The 26753-nt window shown below is 45.0% G+C and overlaps 1 protein-coding gene across 5 annotated transcripts in view; it reads right to left on the reverse strand.

The window, feature by feature from the left end:
• IL1R1 (interleukin 1 receptor type 1) overlaps positions 1 to 26753 on the reverse strand; it is an 87616-nt gene that overhangs the window by 16084 nt on the left and 44779 nt on the right. For 4 of the 5 annotated variants that reach the window (XM_049696079.1, XM_004277735.3, XM_033401718.2 and 1 more), the window contains 6 exons: positions 17492 to 17642; positions 11397 to 11463; positions 4121 to 4355; positions 3834 to 4023; positions 2896 to 3064; positions 952 to 1017 (listed from right to left, as the gene is read on the reverse strand). In XM_049696079.1, the coding sequence (XP_049552036.1) occupies positions 952 to 1017; positions 2896 to 3064; positions 3834 to 4023; positions 4121 to 4355; positions 11397 to 11457 (721 nt within the window). In that variant the 5' untranslated portion in view covers positions 11458 to 11463; positions 17492 to 17642. Of the gene's footprint in view, positions 1 to 951; positions 1018 to 2895; positions 3065 to 3833; positions 4024 to 4120; positions 4356 to 11396; positions 11464 to 14810; positions 14893 to 17491; positions 17643 to 26753 lie in introns of those variants that run through there. The other variant, XM_049696078.1, reaches the window with a different exon arrangement.

Genomic DNA, 26753 nt, shown 5'->3' on the forward strand with positions numbered 1-26753 from the left:
TCTTTGTCTTCATGCAGTTACTATTACAGACTTCTATATGCCAGCCTGATTTTTGATCCTCTGATACAAAAATCTGTTTTTATGTTTGGACCGGTGGTTTCCAACTAGAACTTTCAGCGTTGGCAAAAATGTTCTGTAGTTGTGCTGTCTCGTACGTAGTCACTAATCACATGTCACTCTTCAGCCCTTGACTGAGGGACTAATTTTTAATTAAACTAAATAAGTTTACTTAATTTAAATTTACATGTATGTAGCCACACATGCCTAGTGGCTATCATATTGCATAGCTTAGATCTGAATGCTTATCGTGTTACATCTTCATTCTTAAAATGAACATTATCACTAACTTGGAAAAATAACTTTCTAGAATAACTGTCTTTTTGGCCTGTAGTCCTATTCTTCTACCTAAAAGCTTAGCTCTGATCATAAGAACTCCATCCTGCGCCAAGTAAGTTACATTTCTTATTCCTAGGCCTACTGAACTTGGTCTTTGTTTTTCTTTTTTTTTTTTTAAGATTTTTTTGATGTGGACTGCTTTTAAAGTCTTCATTGAAGTTGCTTCTGTTTTATGTTTTGGTCTCCTGGCCGTGAGGCATGTAGGATCTTAGTTCCCCAACCCGGGATCGAACCCGCACCCCCTACATTAGAAGGCGAAGTCTTAACCACTGGACGGCCAGGGAAGTCCCTGAACTTGGTCTTTGGCTGATGGCTTCACGAGTAATAAGCGTCCATAGGAAAGTAAGGGTGGGCCAATCAGACATGGCTAGATGTTTGCCGTAAGAGGCAAGAAATCCAAAGATACATTTAAGACATCATCTGTGCCACTTTCCCTCTAACTTTAGATATATATCCACTAAACAGCTTAGGTTGTGTGCAGTAAAGGTACAGTTTATCTTAATCTCGAGTGCAACAACTACTGATTTCAGCATATCCTGATTGTAGCCCACTTACCCAAGACCACTTCTATCGTCTCATTAGCTGGACTCACAATCTCAGGTCTCTTGTTCCTGGATTTCACTGAAAGAAAAACATCCATAAGGTCTCTCACAGACCAGAATCTCAAGTGATGACCACACTTGGCAAAATATACCAAAAATATACTACAAGGCATCCGCCCGATATTCCCTCTACTGGCCAAAGCATATATAGCAGGAAACAGAAGGCCAGAGGTGAAGGTAGGAGGCTGACACAGAGACCACAGCAGAACCCACAGAGTTGGCCCTTCTGAACCCAGAGTTTGGTGCTGCAAAAAACACCCCACACATCACCAGGCCCTGGGGCTCCAGACAAGTGCCCCTCTTCATGCAAATCAGGAAAAACGAGTCGTTGTGGAAAGGGACTTATTAACCAGAAGGCCATCTATTGGTAGACGTGCTTGTACTTAGTAATTTTCACAATGACCCAAGAGTGAAAGCCACCATTATTGAAGAATGCCAAACATTTTGGCATAATTTATTAAAATAAGCATAAAAATACTAAGGAGCTCCAGAAATTAATCTGACCTATCTGGGGCCAAGCCTGAGAAACTATGAATTTGAAAGCCCAGTATTTATTCCGCCACAGTCAAAAAGAAAAATGTTAGCTCCATCAGGGCAGGATACTGTCTCCTTTGTTCCCTAATGTATACCTAGAACAGTGCCTGAAACATAGTAGATGCCCAATAAATATTTCTAAGTCCACCTTTAGAAGAAAACAAAATACAACCTCCCATCTGATTAAGTATATTATTTCTACGTAAGGGATCAGAAAGGATGGCAGAAAGTATTTAAAACCCATTTGGCCTAATTTTTAAAACTCTGTAGTACCCTGTTTTCCCTAAAATTTGGTCTGCTGGTCTGGTTGCAGTACCCCAAGGAAAACAAATCAGCTACACAATGACCAGAGAGGGGCTGCTCAGGAACTCAGGACGGTTGTGATTCAAGGACTCCTGAAATTTACGAGTCATTGATGCTTGTAGGATGTAGGGAAGGAATTGATTCTGAGACAATAAAATTAACCTTTGAAGAAAAAATGAATTATTGTAGAATTGAGAAAACATAGCTCTCTGAAAAGTGATCATAATCTGGGTTTACCTGGGATAGGCCCTGTTTATCCCTGTTGCCCCAGAGTAATTACTGATAGAGACTGCTTTGACTTTCAAAGTCCTGGTTAAACGAACTCTATTCTTATCTTACTGAAAGCTTAGAAAACCCTGGTATTTACAGAAAGGTTGAGCATTCTGCCCATCCCCGGGTAACTTGTAGGAGTGCCTTGGTTTTATTTTGTTGTAGTTTTTAATATGAAATATGGTTAATAGAAGCCTCAGGAAAACTAACAAGAATCATCATCATGCACCTACTCATTTCTCATCTGTTTGGTCCCAGGCACAGGACCGCAAGCTGAGCACACCTGATCTCTCGCTTTTGCAGCAAGCTTGGAAGCTTGAATTTTCTTACAGAGGAGGAAACAGCCTTAGAGAAGTTAAGTGACTGGACTAACAGAGATCTAACAAGAGTGTAGCTTGTGCCAAAGTTCATTAGCATCCATCCATCACGCCAGTGATGGCTAGACACTCAGACTGCCCAAGTGAGGGATCTCAGAACTGTCGTTCCTCCAGTGTCTCTCCAGAGAACCCTCTGGAGAAGCAGCTCTAGCCAGGCCAAAGAACGTGCCTCCGAGTTCAGCTGGGACACATAGCTCATCCTTGTCTGTTTGATCAGCACTGCCTCTGAAGTAGGAATGAGAAACACGTACATAGCACGTAACAACAAAAACTAAACTAAAGCCAGGTGACCTCTGGCAAGTCATCAAGCTTCTCTTGGATTTAGTCCCTCCATAGACAGTGAAGGTGATATTAGAGTTATGGTCTCTGGGCCTTCCTGGATTTAAAATCCTAGGATTGGAGCTCTGACTCACCTAGAGTAATGAGTTTTATTGCCCGGGTGACATGATACTGCTTTCCCAAGTGTGCGTAGGATGCATGACACGTGTAGTGCCCATTATGCGCCGTAGTCACGTTCGTGATGATGAGTTTATTTGTTATTCCAACAAAGTTTGTATTGTCAAGAAGTAGAGGTTTGCAGTCCTAAACAGAGGGAGAGGAAGGAAGTATTGAAAACCAATAATTCATATTTATATTCGTACGTATACGAATAGAAAGGTTCCTTGCATACAAGTTTTAATATTGCATTTTTTTGCAAAGTCATAATTACATTCCCAGGATTTACATTTTTATGCCTATGAGGCTTGCACTTTGAAGACAAGTGAAGACAAACTTACTCTGCAAGAGAAACACATTTGAGGAAAGAATGCTAACACCATAGCTGCTTAGTAATGCTATACTTCCATTCTTCACTGATATTATTTTGTATTTTTTTAACCTCTACAAGATGACTCTCCATGTAAGCTCCAACAAGCCAGGTAGATCAAAGATACCAGAATATGATGTATTCCATGGAGTGCTGGCCAATCGCCTTTCAGACAGTTAGAGGAACCACTAGGTTATCCAAGGACCACTTAATGTTTGTAATAAAACACAAAATAGTATCTTTGTAACAAATAGTTATTTCTTAAAAACCCTAAATTTATAATCATCCTTATCTTTAAACATCTTTTATGCCTACTATACTTTTCTCAGCTCTACCTTATTAAACAAAAATGACGTCTTTTTAGTTAAGCTGCAAATTAAATGTGTACAGTCTTAAAACCTTTTAAAAACATCCTATTAAATTTCACCACTCAGGCAAAATAACACGCCAAAGGAAAAAGCGCTTTGCAGATTCATCCTATTGTCTGTGATAGAAAACTATTTTATTTGCTAGATGAGTAGAATGCCATATGTAATATAAAATTACCTTATACCACTGTATTTGGGGTAACTCATTGTTTTCATCTCTGAAAAAATCCAAATAAGGACATACAAGTTGTCCATCTCCTGGAATCAGTAGTCTCTGTGTAAATACGGCTTGTGAATTGTAACACAAGTTAGGCTCATGCTGTACAAACTCTGCAGCTATTTTAGTTTTGAGGCAGTAAGTTGAATTGCTAAAATAAATCAAAATAGGTTTATTAGAAGATTTTTGTCCTTAACTATTGCAGGTACATACAACGCACGTTTGTAACATATTAATTCCTTTCTTACCTCACTGCACAGTAGTAATATCCTGAATCCTCTACTTCCGCAGGAACAAACCAAAGTTTATCTTTGTGCTGATGAATCCTGGAGTCTCTTTCGGTAGATACAGGTGTCTTGCTGTCATTTTTATACCAAATTATAGGGCCTTTGTGTTCACTTAGGATAAGAGGACATGAACGAGCATCAATTTCATGTGCAGATGAAACTAAAATAACTTCCTCTTCACGTTCCACACATTTATCTTTAAAAGGGAGAAAGGGAAAGTCATTTCTATAAGAAATTAGTCAATGTTTCTTAATGTAATATCTAAATATAAACACACCAACTATTAAATACATTAATTTGTGTTATACGTGAGAGTGTCAGTAGCCTTATGATTAAGAGAATCATCTTGGAAGTCTAAAAGATTCCTAGTCAAATCCAGGATGTCACTTACTACTTGTGTCCTTGAGCAAGTTATTTAACCTCTCTCCTCCCCTAAAACTTGGGGATAAGGTAGCAGGAAAAGATGGCTGCTTCAGTAAAAAGATGGAATAACCGTTATTTACCCTCCCACCTGAACAACTAAAAAATGCACAAAGTATATGAAATAACCATGTTCAAGACATCGAACGTCAGGGAATGAAGGACACAAAGGAGGCGAGCCCTAGGGTTTTCCCAAATTACTGTGTAGAGAGCAATTCTAGGCCATGACATTGCTGGGAGGAAATGCAGGCAAAACCCAGTGTTCTCTCTTGAGTTGAGGAGATGGAGCAGGGAATCCAGGTCAACCAAGAGAGTGGAGGGCAGAGTACCAGCGAGATTACAGCTGTACACAGAGAGTAAGCAAGCTTTGGAGGTCTACAGGATCTCCCTCAAGTTTTCAGCTGAGTATCAATTAGCAGAAGCATGAAAGAAAGCTTCCCAAGGCCAGAGTGGCAATTGCCACAAGAATTAGAGTGGATGATACCCGGAGCGCACACATGCCGGGAATGGTGGCTGTTCTCAACAGCCAGAATGGACAATCTTATCAGTCATGGGGCACCAGGTAGAGAACCCAGAAGGGTTTTGTCTCAGTAGATGGAGCAAGTTAGGCCTAGAATAAACCTTGTTCTGCTCCTGACTTACAAAGCTTAAAAGCAAGACCTAAAAGGATCAACTATTTCCAAGTAACAACCCTGTAAAAGAGCAAAGCTCAAGAACGTTTTTAGTAATAAAAAAAATATCCAATGCCCAGCATGGTAAAATCTACAATATCTAGCATCCAATCAAAGATTACTAGGCATGCAAAGAGGCAGCATAATAAAGAGGAAAAAAACAGTCATATCAAAACTGACCCATAAATGACACAGATAATAGAATAGATGGAAAAAATTAAAATAGTTATTATCACTGTGTTCCCCTTGTTCAAGGGGCCAGATCAAGCATGTTGAGTAGAGAAATGAAAGAGATTATTTTAAAAATCCTAAATCAAACCCCTAGAGATGAAAACTACAATGCTGGCTTAAAAAAAAAAAAAGGATGTGATTAATGGCAGGTTTGACACTGCAGGAAGAAAAGCTTAGTGAACTATAAGATGTAGCATTAGAAACTCTTCAAAACTAAACAGAGAGAGAAAAATAACAATGAAATAAACAGGATTCTAGTTAGCTGCAGGACAACTTCAATACATGTAATAAGAATCCCTGAAGAACAGGAGAGGTGGGTTGAACAGGAAAAATAGTTGAAGAAATACAAGTTGAAATTTTTCACGATTTTATGAAAATGATGTAGCCACAGACCCCCAAATCACAATAAAACCCAAGCATAAGAAGCATGAAGAAAAGCACACCAAACAAAGACAAAAATGATGCAGTCTTCTCACCAGAAACAATACAAGCCAGAAGAGGGCAGAATAAAGATGAGTACTAAAAGGAAAAACATCATCTACCTAGAATTCTATATCCAGGGAAAGTACCTTTCAGAAATAGAGGCAAAATAAAGACTTTTTCATATTTATAAAAGCTACAAAAATTATCACCCATACACCTGTACTGCCAAAACATGTAAGGAACTCCTATAGAAAGAAAGAAAATAGCATCGGATGAAAAATGAATCTACATAAACGAATAAATAGCACCAGAAATGGTTACTACCTGGGTGATCATAAAATAATTTTTCTTATTTAAATCTCTTTAAAAACAATGGCATATTTAAAGCAAACATAATGTCTTTTGAGATTTATAACATATAAAGAAGTAAAATGTATGGAAACAATAAGGCAAAGTTCAGGAAGGGAGAAGCAGGTATATACTGTTTTAAGTTTTTTATACTATTTGTGAATTGGTATAGTATCACGTGAAGGTAAACAGTGATAAGTCATAGATGGATACCATAAGCACTAGAGTAGTTATTTTTTAAGTTATTAATATAAGCCAACCCAGAAGACAAAATAAATCATGAAAATTCTCAATCCAAAAGGCAGCAGAAAAGAGAAAACACATAACAAAGAATTAATGGTACAAGGTGACAATAAAACAAGATCCTAAAATAAAACCCAAACATATTATCATATTTTTTTCATGGTCTAAACAACCCAGTTGAAAGGCAGAGATAGTCAGACTGGATAAAGAAAGAAGGATCCAACTATATGCTAACATACACACGAACTCACACATAAACACACTTTAAGTGTAAAGACACAAATATGTTAAAAGTAAAAACGGGGAGGGGAGAGAAATATCATGTTAACACTAATCAAAAGAAAGTTTGAATGTTTATTATTATCAGTCAAAGTAGATTTTACAGTGAAAAATATTAACAGGGATTAAAAAGAGTCATGAAATTATGATAAAGGAGTAATTTGTCAGGAGGTACACAGTAATCCTAGACATTTACTCACCTACTGACAGTGCTTCAAAATACATGAAGCAAAAACTGATAGAATTGCAAAAAGAAATAGAGAAACCCACAATTATAGTCTGAGATTTCAACAGTCTCCTCATAATAATTGGTAGAACAAGTACAACAATTAGACAGAAAATCAGTAATGATATAGAAGATTTGAACAACACTATCAACCAATTTGGCATAATCGATATTTACAAAAACTCCTACCCAACAACAGCAGAATACACATTCTTTTTAACTGCACACAAAAGAACTTACCAAGATATACTATATTCCTGCTTGTAACCCAACAGTCAACAAATTTAAAAGAATTCAAAGTATGTTCTCTCTTGACAATGAAATTAAATTAGAAATCAGTAACAGAAAAATATCTAGTAATTCACCCATGTATTTAAAAGCTGAAAAAAACCCAACCAACAAACAAAAAAATCACCCATGCATCAAAGAAGAAATAAAGGGGACTTCCCTGGTGGCACAGTGGTTAAGAATCCACCTGCCAATGCAGGGGACACGGGTTCGAGCCCTGGTCCGGGAAGATACCACATGCCTCGGGACAGCTAAGCCCATGCACCACAACTACTGAACCTGTGCTCTAGAGCCTGTGAGCCACAACTATGGAGCCCACGTGCCACAACTACTGAAGCCCGCATGCCTAAATCCTGTGCTCCGCAACGAGAAGCCGCCGCAATGAGAAGCCCGTGCACCACAGTGAAGAGTAGTCCCTGCTCGCCACAACTAGAGAAAGCCCAAGCACAGCAACAAAGGCCCAACGCAGCCAAAAATAAATAAATCAATTTAAAAAAAAAGAAGGAATAAAGGAGGAGATTAGGAGATAAGTCTTTTGACCTGAATGATAAAGAAAACACAACATATCAAAACATACGGCATGAAAAGGAAACAATACTTAGAGGAAAATTGATAGCACTAAATGTCTGTATAAGAAAAAAAATCTCAAATTATGACTTCGGATTCCATTTAAGAAATTTTTTAAAAAATTACACCCTAAGTAAGCAGAGGATAGTAATAGATCCAGGAGAAAAACCAATGAAATGGAAAACAAAAACAATAGAGAAAAAAATCAAAGATACCAAAAGCTAGTTCTTTCAGAAAAAGCAATAAAATGGATAAATCTCCTGCCATACTGATCAGGAAAAAAAGAGAGGTGACATCTCTCATTCAAATGATTTTAAAAGAGTAATGAGGAAATATTATGAACAGCCTAATGCCAATAAATTCAACAACTTAAATGAAATGGGCAAATTCCTTGAAAGTACAGACTATAAAATCTGCCTGAAGAAGAAATAGATAACCTGAATAGCCCTACAGGTATTAAAGAAACGGAAAGTGTAGTTAAAAACCTCCCAACAACAAAAAAAGTTTCAGGCCTAGATGGCTTCACTGGTATATTCATAGAAGGACCAACACCAGTTTTACACACACTCTTCTAGAAAACTGAAGAGTCAGTAACGCTTCCCAGTTCACTCTAGAGGTCAGTATTATTCTAATTCCAAAACCAAACAAAGACATTCCAAGAAAAGAAAACCACCAAACAGTCTTCATCGTGAACATAGATGCAAAATTTCTTTAAAATATCTTAGCAAATTGAATGCTACAATATATCAAAAAAGGACAGTGCAGTATGATGTACACAACATCCCCCCCCCAAAAAAAACCACAATAAAACAAAACTAGGAATAGAAGGGAACTTCCTAAAGCTAATAAAGGACAGCTATAAAAACCTTACAGCTATCATATACAAGATTAGAAACAAGGTAAGAATGTCCACTCTAACCACTTCTATTCAACATTGTATTGGAAGATCCAATTAGTGCATTAGGCAAGAAAAAGAAATGGCATACGGATTGAAGAGAAAAGTAAAATGTCTTTATTTGCAGACAACATGATTATCTATACAGAATATGCTAGGAAATCTACCGAAGACCTACAGGGTTTGTAAGTTGTAGGATACAACATGAATATGCAAATTTGAATGTGTGTGTATATATTACCTAAGAACAATTAGAAACTGGATTTTTTTAAATGCCTTTTACAATAGCATCAACATATGAATAATTTAGGATAAATGTGACAAAAGATGCATCAGACTGATCCAATGAAAATTACAAAATAAATTTAAATAAATTTTAAGAGATCTAAAAAAATGAAGACGTCTATACTTTGTTCATTGATCAGAAGACTTGATATTGAGCTGCCCTGTTCTCTCCAAACCAATTAATACTCAATTCAATATTATCTTGATTGTGATGACGGTTTCAGGGGTGGATATGTTTGTCAACACATCAAATTGTATACCTTAAACATGTGTGGTTTATTGTATGTCTATTATAACCTCAATAAAGCTATTTAAAAACAGAATGGAAATAAAAGTGGCTAGGCACTCAGCAAGGTACCTGCACTGATGGAGGACTGGTAAGTATTTAGCTCCGAGGAGGAACAGTAGCAATAATAACAGTGATAAAAGAGTAAACCTTAAGGTCTCAGCTCAACACACTCTATTTATCTGGGGTTTGCTCCACCACTCCATCAAAACTGCTCTGATCAAAGTCACCTATGACTTTTAAGTTGCTAAATCAAATCGACAACTCTCGGACGTCAGCTTACTTAGCACATCTGCACTGGACACGTGTTATCCTCATCCCTGAAACACGTTCTTCACTTGGCTTTCAGGACATTTGTCTGGTTCTCTTCCTACCTTTCAGGCCAGTCTCTCACTGGTTCTTGGATGAATGGAAGCCTGACCGCCCATCCCTGGAGGGCTGCAGGGTTCACTCCTTGAAGTTCTGTTCTTTTCTAACCACACTCACTCCCCAGGTAGACCCATCTAGTCTCAGGGTTCTAATAGCAGCTGCTTGCCAAGGTCTCCAATTTTATACTTCCAACCCCTGGCTCCAGACTGCTTAGTCAACATCTCTACTTAGACATCTAATGCACAGCTAACTTTAACATGTTCAGTCTGAACACGTGACCTTCCCCCCTCCCATCAACGGCAACTCCACTTTACATGCGCTTGGGCTGAAACCCTTAGTCATCCCTGATTCTTCTCTGTTTCTCACACCCACATCCAATCTGTCTGCAAATCCTGCTGGCTCTGTCCTCAAAGTATATCCAGACTCTGACGACTCACTTCTCCTTGTCACCCTTGAATAAGTTACCATCGTAGCTTGCCTGGATTGCCGTAATGGCCTCCTAACTGGCCTCTCTGTTTCTCCCTTTGCCTCCCTAGGATCTGCTCACAGTATAAGAACCAGAATGAGCCTTTAAAATATGGAAACTCCCTGGCGGTCCAGTGGTTAGGACTGCACACTTTCACTGCCGAGGGCCCGGATTCGATCCTTGGTCGGGGAACTAAGATCCCACAAGCCGCACGGCATGGCCAAAAAAAACAGAAAGGAAAGTTAGATCACCTCTCTGGTTTTAAACAGGGAACCTACACAGTCTTCCCACCTCAGAGTACAAGCCAAGATCCTTAGAGAGGTCTACAAGGTTCTCTCTACACAGTCAAACCTCCACCGCCCCCCATTACCTGAATGACCTCACCCTGTATCACATCCCTCACCATTCCCTCTGCTCCAGCCACAGCAGATTTCAGCCCCTGGAACATGCCAGTACTCCCGGCCTCAGGGCCTTGGCACATGCTGCCTAGAATATTTCCCCACCCCCCAACCTGATCTCTATATAGCTCCCTCCTCCCGCTCCATCAGGTTCAACTCAAAAGTCAACTTCTCAGTGAGGCCTTTTCTGGCCACACTATCAAAACATCCCCAAAGTGTATACTTTACTTTTCTGCTTCTTTTCCTCTCCACACTTATCGCCATATGACACAATATATCTTTACTTATGTAATGTACTGTCTCTCTCCCCTACTGGAATGTAAACCCCAGGCAGATATTTCTGTCTGGATTATTCACCACTGTAGCCCCAGCAGCTAGTGCCTGGCGCACGGCAGGAGCTAAATACGTTCGCAGCGGGAGAGGGAGAGGGGAAGAGAAAGAATGAATGAATGGAGAAAACACAGAACTGCCAGCTGTGGTTCATAAAGACTGCGTTTAACACCTCTTCTGAATGAAAGCCAGGATTTCCCATATTACACTCTTCAAGCAGCAACCAAGTGGGAAGAGGCCTGGACTAGACACTGGTGACGTGGACTATAGCTTTTGCTCTGAAACTAGCTGCATGACCTTGGGCTCTTAACCTCACTGGGCTTCAGTTTCCCGATGTATATAAACGAGAGAATGAAAAGTAAAGATCTTGAAAGGACATCCAGCAATACAGTTCTGTGACTTGGGCATCCACAGACACACGTAAGAAAAATGACTGTTCAGCAAGGTACTTCATGTATTCTAAATAACAGATTTTCTTAGCAGACAGGAACACAAGGAAATGCTTAACTCACCAGCCTCCAGAGAAGAAGTCAGTAGAGCTATGAAACAAACAAGCCTGAATAATACTTTCATATTCTCCTGGAGAAACAGAGGAATGAAAGAAAAATTTTAAATGTTACTATTCCCCCAAACATCTCTAAAACTACACACACGGACTCCCCCCCTGGTCCCACCCTTACCCGCAAGTCACACTGATGGGTTAGTCTCCCTACATCCCTTATGTGATCATGCTTCTGGACGCAAACTGGGGAAAAGGGGAATGAAGATTTTTAACAGAACTGGGGACAAACTCACACCACTTAAGATTAACAAAACTTCCATCAACTGTCCCAACGTTCATTTCCATTTAAGTTTCCCCCAAATCTAATCTATGCTACACCCAAAATAGACTACCCACTAGACCCTAAACCATCTTGCCTCTACTTACATGGATGTGTTCCCCACCTGGAATGTACCCACTGCCAGGACCCACTTGCAAAGTCTCCCCATGCTTCCAGATCCTGCGAAAGCTCACACCTTCGCTTTATAAGGTAAGACACTAAACCGTTTGTACGAAATGGTATAGCTGCATGGAAATGCACCAGAAAGACTAAAAGAAATAATAACAGTAGATCAAAATTGCATTGCTTCTCGTGGTTGGTTGGTTTGCCCCTTCTCTGGGGCTTTTTATCTAAAATTTCTATAATAAGCGTGTATTCATCTTATCACAAAGAAAACCAAAAATATAAACAAAACCTCCACAGCTCCTCCGAGTGGTTTAGAAGTCACACTAACACAGCAGCAGCTACGACAGGTGTTGATCAGCCATGGGGCTACATAGCAGCAGCTACAACAGCAGCAGCTACGACAGGTGTTGATCAGCCATGGGGCTACATAGTAAGCTGAGGTCCTGGTAACCTAGCGTTTCAGTTTCCTAACACTCTGTCCATGTACCTGGCAGGGGGCGTAATCAGATGAGGCATTTGGCTGATGCTGCAAGGAAAGCACGCCTGTGGCTTTATCCATAAAATATCCCTAAAATCATATCAATTGAAAAAGGAAAAAAGCACTCCATTTTGCCTACCTTTCTAAACTTCTCAGGCCCACATTAAGTTAATGTTCAGTACGGCCCCCTTTACCTTTTTGAACGTTCCTGTTCAGTGCTCCTGAAGGGGGACCTTACAACTACATGCAATAAATTCCAATCTCGTGCTTCCAGTGAACTTATGCACAGGTCTATTCAACAACCTATGAATTCCTAGTATTCCACAGGCCTCAAACCAAACTCATTCTCTGCACCAGCCATGCTCCCCACCTTAGTGACGGGGACAGCACTGCCACACTCCCACCCACCCAACGAGCGACCCAGGCTCAGTGACCCTGACACCCGCCATCCCCAGAGCTGTTCTCACCAGCCCTGAACAGTCCGGCTCCGGAGATCACCAGACCAGCCCGGTTCACTCATACCCACTGCTGATGCCTCTTTAGCTCAACAATCACCGGCTCCTTCCTGGATTAATTATGCCAACTAGCTCCTTAGCAGTCTCTCTGCCTATGGACTTACTGCTTCTATTCAATCCAGGGATCTTACAAACTCATAGTTACCAAGTGATCGGTTCAAAGCGCCTTCACCAGCTCCCCAGTGCACCCCAAACAGTCCGCACCCCTCAGCAACGCACACAGGTCCTCTGTGCTGAGGCTCTGACTACTCAACCCTCCACCTTCCTCTCCCCATGCCCAGTCCATACGTCAGCCTTCACCTTGCCCAGTTCTCCAACCTCAGAGCCCTTGCCTTTGCTATTCCCTCCACCCTTCACCTGGTGGTGAAGGTACCTCCCCACTCAGCAGGTCTCAGCCGGGGTCACCCTCCTCCCACCAGCTCCAGGGAGCCCCCAGAACCCTTGCCTGGCCAGACCGTCTCTCTCTGGGCCCCTGCAGCAACCTGTGTTAATGCCTTCGCACTTTTCACTGCAGTTACCCCAGGACAGGGAGCCTCATGTGGGCAGGAACCGTGACCCGCCTATCACTGCACTCACAGCTTCCAGAACTGTGCTGGGAACTCAGAAGCCCTTGATAAGTGCTCACAGAATGAGTGAAAAAATGAACTAAAGAAACAGCTATCCCCTCGACCCGACCTCAGGGGCAATGTCCAGGGCAGACCGCATAATTTCATGCTTCAAAAAAAAGCTGTCCTTTTCATTTTACAGAAGATGAAATTTGCCTATATTCTTTTCTGTAGCCGTAAGTTAATTGCAAACAAAATATTTTAACTAAGACATCACAAACCCAGATTCTAATAACATGCAATCATTTGAATATTAGCTGGAAAATGTTCTACTTAAGAAGTGGTATTAAAAGGTATAAAAAAAGGGACAGTGTGCTTTTTAAATACAGGCGTACCTCGTTTTATTGCGCTTCGCTTCACTGCACTTTGCAAATACTGTGTTTTTTAACAAATGGAAGACTTGTGGCACCCCTGCGTCGAGCAGGTCCATCGGCACCATTTTTCCAACAGCGCCCACTCGCTTCATGTCTCTGTGTCACATTTTGGTAATTCTCAAAATATTCCAAACTTTTTCGTTACTGTCATGTTTACGTTATTCTGTGATGAGGGATCTTTGATGTTATGGCTGTAATGTGTTTTTGGGGCACCACGAACCACATCCATATGAGACAGCAAACTTAACTGATAGTGTGTGTGTTCTGACTGCTCCACCATCTGGCTGTACCCCCAGCTCTCTCCTTGGGCCTCCCTAGTCCCTGAGACACAACACTATTGAAATCAGGCCAACTAACAACCCTACAATGGCCTCTAAGTGTCCAGGCAAAAGGAAGAGTCAATCAATGTGGCAAATTTCAGTGTCGTCTTCCTTTGAGATTGCCGTGGCCACCTCAACCTTCAACAACCACCACCCTGAGCAGTCAGCAGCCACCGACATCCAGGCCGGACCCTCCACCAGCACAAAGATGATGACCTGCTGAAGGCTCAGATGACCGTAAGCATGTTTTAGCAATGAAGTATTTTTTAGTGAAGGTATGTACATTGCTTTCTTGGACATAACGTTATTGCTCATTTAACACACCGCAGTACAGTGTAAACATAACTTTTATATGCACTGGGAAACAAAAATTTCATGTGACTCACTTTATTGCAATATAAGCTTTACTGTGGTGGTCTAGAACCAAACCCACAGTATCTCCGAGGTGTGCCTGCAAATGCAGGGAAAAAGAAGACAGTCTAAGCCTGAGAGACACCCCCATCCGCATTCTCCTCAGTTTACCCCCAGCATGAGTGCAGTGATCCCTATACCTGATTCAAGCCTTAAAACCTACCTCAGAGCCACGAGACAACATTCCTTAAGTATCCTGTAATTCTGACGTTTTACTCACATAAATTAGCCTTCTCCCAAATTAGTCTAGATTAAGAGTATTATTATCATATTTACCTTGAACCTGTATTCAGATTATTAAATAAGATGGGAGGCTTTGACGTCTTGCAGTCTGGCTTATTAACTATTTCTGTAACCCTGAGGAGGTGTGTTTTAAATTTCTATGATAGAAGGAAGTAAATAAAGGGTTAAAACATTTCCCGATTACCTGTTCCAGGCCAATCCATTACTCACATTAGTTTATTAAAGACACCACAAAATCAACTGAACTCTGCCAGGTGTTCGTTCATTTAGTCACAAGCTCTGGCTTGTTCGATGAGTGGGCGGGGGAGAAGACAAGGAAGGTGCCAGGTTGAATTCATACAGAGTGTGTCTGGAGATGTAATTCCAAATTAATTGTGGGCCAACAACGTTTAAGAATTGCAAGTCCAAGGACGGTGCGACCTTGGACACAATTCCTCCTGAGCCTCGGTTTCCTCGTCTGCACAGTTGGCAATGGGCTGGGTGACTATAGACCCCTTCCTATCTAATAGTCCATAGAATGCAGGAGCCCGGCCCCAGGGGTCCAGGTTTTACTTCGCCTGCCCTGGAACTGCTCTGGGAAAAAAGCAGGGGGGTGAGAGAAGCCCCTTCCCCTCAGCAGGGGACCTTCTGAATCCCTGTCAGTCTCCAGGATCCTAGGGCAAGGGGTTTGGCTCCAGGCCATGGGATGGGGGTTAAGAGTCCCATGAGTGCGGACAGTGTAGAGGAAGCAGGTAAAGACGTACCATCCAAGGCCAAACTAAACAAAAAATTGAACAAAACCCCCCGTATGTCCCAAAACAATACAAAATTCCAAGGGTGAAGCCAAACCTGACTAGCCTTCACCCTGCTAGTCCTTGAAAGGCTGGGCAAATCAGAAAATCCCTCAACGACATTTGTGTTCTGCTGTATACCAACATATACAGCCTGTATAGCAGGCTGTATATGCTAGTGCCAGGGACAAAAATAATTTTTAAAATTCAAAATAAATAAAGTGAAATATAAAACAAGAACCCGCTCTTCAAGACGGTCACAATTCAGCCGTCAGCCACATGTGATCACGCAATACATCCCACATAGCCATCAATGGCACACTGGATAAAAGTTCAGCCTCTGTGTCGCAGTTCCCCCTTTGGACAAAATGGGGATGATGATAACAGTATTTGTCCTTGAAGGCTGTGATTAAGTGAGTTGTCACACGTGAAGGGTTTAGAACATTGGCAAATGGTCACACTCTGAATTAGTTATCGTAAGTCACCCCACGCTCTGAGGAGAGATGTAAGTTTTGGTAAAATGTTCTCAGGTATCCATTCATTTCTTCATTCATTTGCTGCCAAACCAACAACTGTATGTTGAAGATCTACTACATGCCTGTGTGTACACTTGGTCCTGGGAACAAAACTAGGAACAATGACCCAGGGGCTCGAGGAGCTCCCCAGCCAGCAGGGAGAGTGGACATGTCTGCAGAGTTACACCACAATGCGGGACTGACTGTCCATGGGGAGAGAGATGCCCCGGGTAGGAGGGAAGACAGGGTCTAACGCGCCCTGCAGGAGGGCTTCTGGACCAGGTGAGCCTCACGGTGGGGAGAGCATGGGGGAGATTCATCATGTTCCGGAGCATAAGTCAAAGGTGAGGTGCCAGGAATTCCCTGGCGGTCCAGTGGTTGAGACTCTGCGCTTCCACTGCAGGGAGCGCAGGTTCGATCCCTGGTCGGGGAACCAAGATCTCACGTGCTGGGTGCGGCCAAAAAAAAAAAAGTGAGGTGCCAAGAGGCAAAGCTGGAGAGATGGAAAGTGCCCAGGACACGAAGAGCCTTGCTGGGCAGTTGGGACTGCCATTTGTAGGTGGCAAGACAATCGCGTAATGGTTTTAAGCCACAGAGTGGTATGCGATCAGATTTTCATCTTTTAAGGAAATGTTGGCACTCATGTAGAATATAAACGGGAGACGTGTCTGGGGAAGGGCTGTAGATGAGCAGGGATGCAGGCGTGAGCGGCCAGCAGTGACAGACAGACGGAAGGGGGCATATCTGAGTCCCACTCAGAGGCAAGCCAGAGAAGGGGTCTGGGACCCACAGGCCCTGATTCCCTCAGGTGGGACCAGCAAGGGCAGGGCAGGTAAGGAGGGAAGGTTCCGGCACCCACACAGCCGAGGAGATGCCTGGGGGTGTCGCTCACAGCACCACCGGCCTGGGTCTCCTGAGACCATGTAACAGAAATCGAGAATTCGATTGTGAGGTGGAAATTCAGTGACGTGGACATGGAACCCGGGACGATCTGGAATTGAGGCAGTTCAGACCTGCACTGGGAGCCACCGTCACATGGTCACAGCTGAAGCTGAGGGGGAGGCAACCCTGAGAAACCGGGTGAGCAGTGCTTTTTTTTTTTTTTTTTTTGCGGTATGCGGGCCTCCCACTGTTATGGCCTCTCCCGCTGCGGAGCACAGGCTCCGGACGCGCAGGCGCAGCGGCCATGGCTCACGGGCCCAGCCGCTCCGCGGCACGTGGGATCTTCCCGGACCGGGGCACGAACCTGCGTCCCCTGCATCGGCAGACGGACTCTCAACCACTGCGCCACCAGGGAAGCCCAGCAGTGCTTCTTAATGGCTTCACAGACCCCTTCAGAAGTCAGATAAAACCACGGAGATGTCCCAAAGAAAAATGTACCGCCAAAACCAAAATATTTTGTATACAATGGGAAATAGTCCAGAACTACCTGAAACAGGGTGGAGGACTTCAGCTGTTGACGAGAAAAGGCCGGCGGGCCCCTGGGGTGAATCAGCCCAGTAACTGTGGAGGAGGCCTTGTCTCGTAGTAAGTGACCTGCTCCTTAGGAAGGAGTCACCATCTTCAGGGGGCGCATCTACCTGGGGAAGGAAATGCACACACAGGCATGAGCTGGAACAAGGAACGTCAAGTCCCCGAGCACCACACGGATCTCACGGGGTCCAACGAAACAAAACAGGCTTACAAAGGTGAGTCACCTGTTTAAAGAGCATGTGTTCCACAGTCCTTTGAGAAAATCAAGTCAGGGGTGAAGAATACAGAGGCTGACAACCCCTAGTTTTGTTTTGTTTTAAATTTTTATTGGCGTAAAGTTGCTTTACAATGTTGTGTTAGTTTCTGCTATACAGCAAAGTGCATCAGCTCTACGTAAACATATATCCCCTCTTTTGGATTTCCTTTCCATGTAGGTCAGCATAGAGCGTTGAGTAGAGCTCCCTGTGCTATCCAGTAGGCTCTCATTAGTTATCTATTTTATACGTAGTATCTATAGTGTCTATATGACAACCTCTAGTTCGTTTTGATTAAACGCACACACCTGGCACTTTGCTGCACACAGGGATGAGTCAAACCACCTCTTAACGCACCTGGCCACTTAACGCACCTGGAGAATAATGCTCAGGGAAACACACCAGATGCCAGGAAAACCTTCCAGGCCCTGTTTAGTAACAGTCATCCCCTCAGAATCTTCACTCTTCCTTTGCACCAAGCATATTAACACACTGGCATTCCAAATTACATAACTTAAGATAACTTCTAAAAAGCTGAGCTGGGAATGCCCTACTGTGACGTCCTCTAGACGTTTCACCATTCATTCCCTGGTTTTGCAGCTTCCTTTTAGTGTTTTGGAGTGTCATTTTTTTTTCTCAGGTCTGAATCATTTCCTTAGGCCTCTGAGAAGCTTGTAAGACCTCAGCATAAGGCCTTTTAATGCCCAGTGGATAAAACAGCCTAATGCAACGCCAAACATTCTTCTTAGACTACATGTGCTAAATGCCATCCTTGTCATTCACTTTGGACTTAAGAGAAAGTACAGGGCATCCCATCAAGGTGTCAGAGCTCGCCGTCATGAATCATAACAGGACACAAGATCAAAGACAAGCCTCCCAGATACTCCCGTCTGCAGGCCCAGCAAAGGGCCCTCCCCACCTCCAGTCGTGTGGCCCAGAATGACCGCAGCTGTTGGCAGTCCCGTGGATGACGTCTGGGAGAAATTAACAGACTGGGGGAGGGGTGGACGGGCAAGCGGACCAGATTTGTTTGGAAGGTCCAGGAAACCTTCTGCAGGGAAGGACACCCCACAGCCCTCTAACCACTCTCCTGCCTCGATGCAGTGATGCCTATGCTACGTATGAAGTTTCCCAGACTTGCTAACATCCTCTCCATAGCAGCTTCCAGCTGATGTGCAGGGGTGCAGCAGTGCACTGAGGTACCCCACTGCCCGACCCAGGGCCGTCGTGGGGGGCCTGGGTCAACAGGCCTCGGCTACTCACCCCACCTCCAGCAGCCTGGCCCGCTCACGACAGTGCACCGTGGAGTGGAAACACGAGGCGCGACTTTCTACGACGCTCGCTGCAAAAGCGAGCCCTTGTGAGCTCCCCAAGCCCAGCTCCCATTGCCTTTTGGTGACACCGTTTGGAAACTAGTACATCACAGCATGCCTGTGTGGTACATGGAACATACACAGAAAGCTAGTGGCTTATTAAAGACAAAGCGAAAGTACAAATGTGGGGCATAGAGCAATTTCCTCCTAGACCCAGAATGAGAAACTTCAACGTGAGCTCATTTATAAGAACAGAGATTAAGCATCAGAATTTACAGTGAGTGTATTGGCCCCAACCAAAGCCCCCCTTCCGGGAAGGACTGACTTTATCCATAGCGCCTTCCTGTCACTGCAAGAAGTTCCACACCCAGTGCAGACAAAGGAAAAGAGACATGGGGGTGGGGTGCTGTCCTAAGAACCCGAGGGATTTCCACAAGTCCCAGAGCCCCCGTGAAGGGCGGGGCAGGGCATTTGCTCCTAGTTTGCGGCCACAGAGCATCTAGTAAGGCCTTCCTATTCTTGAGGAATTTCCTTCTTGTTTCTAAGGAATTTCCTTCGTGTTTCTGAGGAATTCCCCCTCTCTGTGACTCTTGCCTTCCAGGACAGAAGCCACGCAGACGACTGAGGTGGCGCACAGCAGATGCACCCCAGATGCATGAAGACACACTGCTGTGTGGGCCCAGGGTCCGGGCTGCACCGTCCCACACAGGGTCTACAGGGGGCAGTGCCCAGTGGGGCTTGAGCAGTTTCTATCTACAGTAACCTCCAAGCCTGACTCCCCGGCCTGCCCCCAGCTCCATCCCATACTGTGAGGGCCCTGAGTGTGCATACAGGCAGACATCCTCCCGTCTGGCCCTGGCCACTCTGCAGACCAGGGAGGCCCTCAGGCGGTGGAGTCCCCAGTAGACAACCCAGGAAAGAGGGTTGCACACGCCCTGGAATCCAAGTCCAGGTTATCTGGGCAGGGAATTCCAGGGCTCTTGGGCCCCTGGACCACCCTCTTGGCCCTACAGACTCCTAGCCATGCCGAGGCCAGCAGCCAGCTCTGAGAAACAGAACAGAACCCTCCAAAGTACAGGGCCTGGGTGGGACCTCTCCTGCCAGGTCTAAGGGAAGTTTCTGGAGAAACCCAAGGAGAGACATGACAACACTAGGGGCCCCATCCTCTTCCAGGGACCTTAAGTAGCAGAGCCCCGCCTCCTAAATACAAAAGGAAATCCTAACGGTACTTTCCACGTTTCCACCTCACGCCTACTCACTCCCCACACTGAGCGCCGCGTAAAGACACGGACGGCATTATTTCCTACAACTTCTCATCCCAAACATTAATCAACGTGGCCTCCATGTATATCGGACATCATGGGAAACTATTCAGAGAATGACACTCCAACTGCTTCACCTATAACTAAGAAGGTACAGTGGATGAGCCCCTGGGGAAAGCAAGGGCTGTAAGGCAGGTCCTTCAGCTCATGAAATGGCACCACCCACGTGTTCTATTGAAAATCAGTGGAAACGTGCACAGGGAATGGATGACGGTATTAAAATGAAGTTCATAATTATGATGTTCACCTGTTACAAGCATTCAACCAGCTATAAAACGGTCGATGTTATTCAGACCAAAAATGTCAGTTTTCGGAACTTATAAAGCCAGGGAACTACACGATGGTGGGAAATACTTTAGAATTCTGTGCTTACACAAGTCCTTGTTTTTTTAAACTAGAGCCATGAATACCCGCCCAGAGAAGCTGCAGACGGCCAGGGATCTCAGAGCCCGTCTTCCAGGGGTAAGGATTCTCCCTGAAGCTTTTCTAGGGGGAGCTATCATTTTTATATTAGAGGGTGCAGGGCTATGTCATGAAGAGGAAAGAAAGGTCTCCAAGAGATAAAACATGAGGCAAAGAACTCTCTCTTAAGGTGATACTGTGGAGTGCTGGGTTGAGCGTCTACTCTTCGCTTCCCAAGAGGAGCATTTTGGAGGTAAGCTCGGCGAGGCACTATCTTACGGAAGCACCACGGTCATCTCCATTCCGTCCCAACCACGAGAAACAGAAGCACTGGGGTCCCACAGACTCACACCCACCAGCCCAGACACACAGAGCAGCCCAGCCCCGAGGATGGACGGGGCCCCAGGACGGCTCCATACGGGGAAGGAGAACGTGAACGTGACCACCTGATGGTCGCCACGGTGTGCCCCCCGACATGACATGATGACTGTTCCCATTCTGCAGAGATGAAAAACACACAGACATCCTAAACCCTGACTATGTGGTCGGCATGGCTGTCACGGATCTTCCCCCGAGAAAAAGCTTTCCACGACTCTGAGCATACAAAACCACTCCCACCACAGAGGGAAAAGGAACACTTATCCTCTCAGAAAATCCAAAAAACCCTGAAATGTTGGTGATTTTCCTCTCGGGGGACAGATCCAAAGCCTAGCTCACAGAACTATTTGACTTATTTACCCAAACGGGGCAAGGAAAGTTGCTTTTTTTTTTTCATCATAAGGGTATCACGTACAGGACATGAAGATAAAGTAAAAACAGCCACAGAGGTTTCCGGTGTTGCTAGGAAATCTAAGTTATTCAGCTCTTACACGGCTCAAAGCCACCAGATTGGTGGTGTCACGTGGGTTTTAAGGGCAAAGGGGAAAATGAGGCAGAGAGGGAGTGATTACCATCACAAGAGGGCTACAGACAGGAGTGGGCTTGACCGCTAGGCTGGAGTTTGACAAGGTCTCCACTTTGCCTTCCTTGGGCTCCTGGACAAGAGAAACCAGACCCGGTGATGGGAGTGACTCTGGTCTCCATCCCTGGTGACCTTTTAAGCGCACTGCCTTGCCCCTTCCAGAATCTCATCCTGAAGCACGGCCCCAGTGCAGACACTTGCCAAAGGCTCTGAACTGAGTCCGGCCACACAGGACTTGCAAAAAGTCAACTGTGAGCGACAGAATGCCCCGAGCACTGCCTTCTCGTCGGCTGAGAAGTCCCACTTCTCAGAGTGGCGACTACAGGTGAGTCTCAGAGGACCAGACAGTCTCTACAAGAATCTCCCAGTGTTTTCACTCTTATGGGGTTTTCTTAATTGAAGTAAAGCATGCATATGATGAAACACACAAATCTTAAGTGTACAGTTCCAGAAACTGTGCCAACTGTATATACCAGGAGCACCTCCACTGGGATATAGACTGTTTCCATCCCTCCTAAAGTTCCCGGGTACCTCTGAGCACTCACCCCACCCCCCCACCCTGCTGCATGCGGCCCTCACCAGTCTGATTTCTATCACCTCCTCTGCGACCCTCTGACGGTTCACGCGCATGCCCCCACTGGCCAGCTCACACCTGCTACTGTGAGTGCCCTGCTATTTCAGGGTGCACACCTGCATTGGCGTTTTCATCGCTTACCACCTAGTGATGCAGTGAAAGCAGTGGTTCTCCATGGGGCCAGCATTTCCCCTGAGGGAGCACATTTTGCAAACTGTGGGGAAGGGGACCCTTTGGGTAGCCATTTAGTGGCGGAGACAATGGACGCTACACACCGGGAATGGCCCTACCCAGCGAAGACCTGTCCCTCATCCTCCTTGGCTTCCAGGGTCCTGCAGACATTCGTGGCGACAGCAGCATCGTTTACCGCTTTGGGAGCCTAGCACCCCACTCCACGCTTAGATAATATATATTTAGATAATATATATTAGATAATATATATTTATTAGATATATATATTTTGTTAGATAATATATATTTTGTTGGCACAGTTAGATAATATATATTTTGTTGGCACAGTTAATATATAGATAATATATATTTTGTTGATAATATATATTTTGTTGGCACAGTTGCATCCCCCTGAATTTTCCGGGGGATGCAACCACTGTGATAACAGAGGGAGGACTGGCCTTTGACCTCCACTTAGACCTTGATCAGGAGTCAGACCTCGTCATGGGCAGCGCCCCATGTCCTCACGCTCGGTCTGCATAAAGCACCGCTGACGCCACAAGTCCTGGTGGGGCTCTGCCCAAGCATTCGCACACCAGAACACACCCTTTTAACCCAAATTACTTTACTTATTCTTTACATCTACTATTATATTGATTATTTGGAAGTTATGTTGTAGGTAAGTTTTATTGTATCATTTTGGAATTGTAAAAGGGTGTTTACCATGTTCGCATTCAGAGGGGGTACTGGGTTTCGAATGAGGTGACAAGCACTGGTCTAGAGTGACAGCATCCAGTATTTGTTTCTCTTTCTGACTTACTTCACTCTGTACGACAGACTCTAGGTCCATCCCCTACAAATAACTCAATTTCGTTTCTTTTTATGGCTGAGTAATATTCCATCGTATATATGTGCCACATCTTCTTTATCCATTCGTCTGTCGATGGACACTTAGGTATGCAAACACATATATATGGAATCTAAGGGAAAAAAAGGTCATGAAGAACCTAGGGGTAAGACGGGAATAAAGACGCAGACATAGGGAATGGACTTGAAGATATGGGGAGGGAGAAGGGGAAGCTGAGATGAAGTGAGAGAGTGGCATGGACATATATACACTACCAAACATAAAACAGCTAGCTAGTGGGAAGCAGCTGCATAGCACAGGGAGATCAGCTTGGTGGTTTGTGACCACCTGGAGGGGTGGGAGGGAGGGAGACGCAAGAGGGAAGAGATATGGGGACATATGTATATGTATAACTGATTCACTTTGTTATAAAGCAGAAACTAACACACCATTGTAAAGCAACTATACTCCAATAAAGATGTTAAAAATATATATATATAAAAATAAAGCGACAGCAGCTAACTCTGAATTTGACTCTTGGTCAGGAGCCATCGGCTGCATTTTCAGGGATCCATGCGTTCTCTGGTTTGGGAAGCCAGAGGCGCAGAGCCCGGCATGCCAAGATGCTCCCCCACCCCCATCCATGGCACCCTGAGTCCCACTGAAATGCACCAAACTGCACTTTTAGCGGGGGTCGCTCAAGAGATGCCCTGAAACTCGCTCTTTGTACCTCTTAAATGGGGACCTTCAGGAGAGAGCTCCCTCTTCTCTCTACCAGGAATGCTTTTGCATCCCCTGAGGACTCCCTTTTCATCGCGAAGACACGTGCGGCTGTTCTCTGCCAGGTGTCCCCTCTCCCACTGCCTGCAGGAAAGTGTGTTGTTGCTGTCGGCCTTGGCTACTCGTTAGAACCACCCGGGGGGCTTTAGAAACACCAGGGCCCGGGCGCACCCCGAGATGCTCGTTAGTTTGCTCTGCCGTCGGTCCAGCAGCAGTGGGAGGGCCCCGGGGGGTGCAGAGGAGCCAGCAGGGACGGGCACTGTGCTTTCCTCCGCCCCTGCAGCCCCGCTTGGGTCACCTTACAAGATACACAACTACTACGTATAAAACAGTTAAACAACAAGGAGAAGGAACAATATTCAATATCTTGTAATAACCCATAATGGGAAATAATATGAAAAAGAATATCTATATATATGAATAACGGAATCACTTTGCTATACACCTGAATTATTGTAAGTCAACTCGACTTCAATAAAAACAAGCACATAGGTCATCCAGCTTTACCTTTTATACATTTCTAGACTCCTCTTTGTCTCCATTCTTGTTTTACTTTCTTCCCACTGTTAACTCATAGCATCTTACAAATCCTTTCCAGAACAGGTAGGAATGAAAAACTTGTCTCTGTTACTCTGCCGCACGCATAAAAGAGGGGCCAGCGCCGAATCCAAAGGTACGCCGGCGACCCGCAGCCTCGAGGAACCCAGCCCCTTCCCACACTTAGGGAGATCACTCTACAAGCTCCCGCGCGCCACGGCCAGGAGGCTGCAGCAGCGCTGCCTGGGGCCCCAGCAGGCAATGGGGCAGGTGGGTGCAGAGAGGGAGCAAAGCTGCTGACAGTGCAGATCCTGTCGGCCCACCTGACAACCTCCAAGGGAGGAAGACGCAAGCACGTTTGACAGCAGCAAATGGGGAGCATCACGGGGCAGAGCCCCTGATGACTTCTGTCCTTCAAAGCGGCAAGTGCACACTGAGTCCATCATGTACCACAATAATAATAACCTCTGCGCTCCCCTACCCGCTATGCTATGGTAGCTTCACTGCAATTGTCCAGCTTCGCCACTTGGATCAATGACGTGTTCTCTCCACAACCTCTCTACCTACGTCCAGGTGGACACACCTCCCACCGATGCATCCCAGTCACAGGCTCTCCATCTGTCCTGGTCCAAGGCCATGGCTGAGCCATGTCCTGCCTGAGGGCAGTCCGTTTCCCCACACTTTGTCCAAGGGGGCAAAGTTCCAAGAACCTCATTATTCAGAGAGACCTCCAATGTCCTGTGACTTCACCCAGAGGACTCCCATCCATTAGAGGACAGGAATTTGCATCTATCTTGTTCACTGCTCTATCCTCAGTACACGGAACCGTCCCCAGCACACAGTAGACCTCCAATAAACATTTGTTAAGTGAATCTAAAATTAAATGGTGTTTCAGCAACAGTGAAGGAATTACTTAAGATGCTGCGTGTTTCAGAGCCATAAAGCCCACAAAGGGCCCCGCAGAGCCTATTAGAAACAGGGAGGGTTTTTCCGGCCTCTGCCAAGTTCACGTGAGAATTCAGGTCAATCCTTCCTGGAACCTCAGGGAGGCCCCCTGAGGACATTCAGGTGCGCGGGATGCTCCACACACAGCAGAATGGCACCCAGCCAAACAAGACACAATAAGTCAGGGCTCCCACACAACGGCCACACCCCTTCTCCATCAAATCCCATCCCAAAGGCCCCACGTTTCTGTCTAGCACAAAACTTAAGGTAGGATACGAATACAGAGTATTAAATGAAATACTAACTAGGATATACTAGATAAGAAACTGAAAGGAGTCCAGAGAGAAAAAGATGCCTGTAGGTGCATAGCAGACTGGGTGGGGAAATGGTAGCCGCCTTCCCCAGCACCACCCGTAGTTCTCCTCATTTTCTTAACGGTCCCAGAGTCCCATTTTGCACATCCACCTTCCAGACGCCCTGGAAAGTAGGACCACTGGGAACTATCACGCCATAAAGTAGAAGCCATGGGGTGTGGAGTCCAGAGGCCTCTGTCTCCTTCCGGATGCCAGCCCTCCAACAAGTTAACCACCCCGTTTAAGCTTCTGCTTCCTCCGCCGGAGCATGAGGGTGATAACTGCACGTCTCTCACAAGACTGCTGGGAGGATAGAAGAGCAGAAAGTGGAAAGGGGCTTCGAGGAGGCTCCCAAACCCGGAGGCTCCTAGCAGAGAGCGGACCTGCAGGCCCCAGATGTGCTGGTTTCTGCTTCAGGCAGAGCAGCCAAGCCCCCTGGGGGCTGCAGCCGGGCGTCCCCCCAGTTCTATCCTCCGGGTCAGGCGAGGCCACACTGGATTCCCAGCCACTGGCTAGATGTGAGCTCAGAAATGGGATCTCCCTACTCACCAGTTAGACCCCAGTTCTATCTGTTTCCACATCTGTCTTTTAAGTAAATCTAAAAGAACTGGACAGTGTGTGACCACACTGAGCGGATGTGACCCCCAGGCATGCAAGAAGAAAGCGGTGCGGGTTAGAAGCTTCTGGAGTCCTGCAGGTCTCGACTGGAATCGTCATTCTGTGGCGCTATATTCGCTCCAAGCCCCGGGTTCTTCCTAT

The sequence above is a fragment of the Orcinus orca genome, chromosome 13, assembly GCF_937001465.1.
Source record: "Orcinus orca chromosome 13, mOrcOrc1.1, whole genome shotgun sequence".
Classification (NCBI taxonomy): Eukaryota; Metazoa; Chordata; class Mammalia; order Artiodactyla; family Delphinidae; genus Orcinus; species Orcinus orca.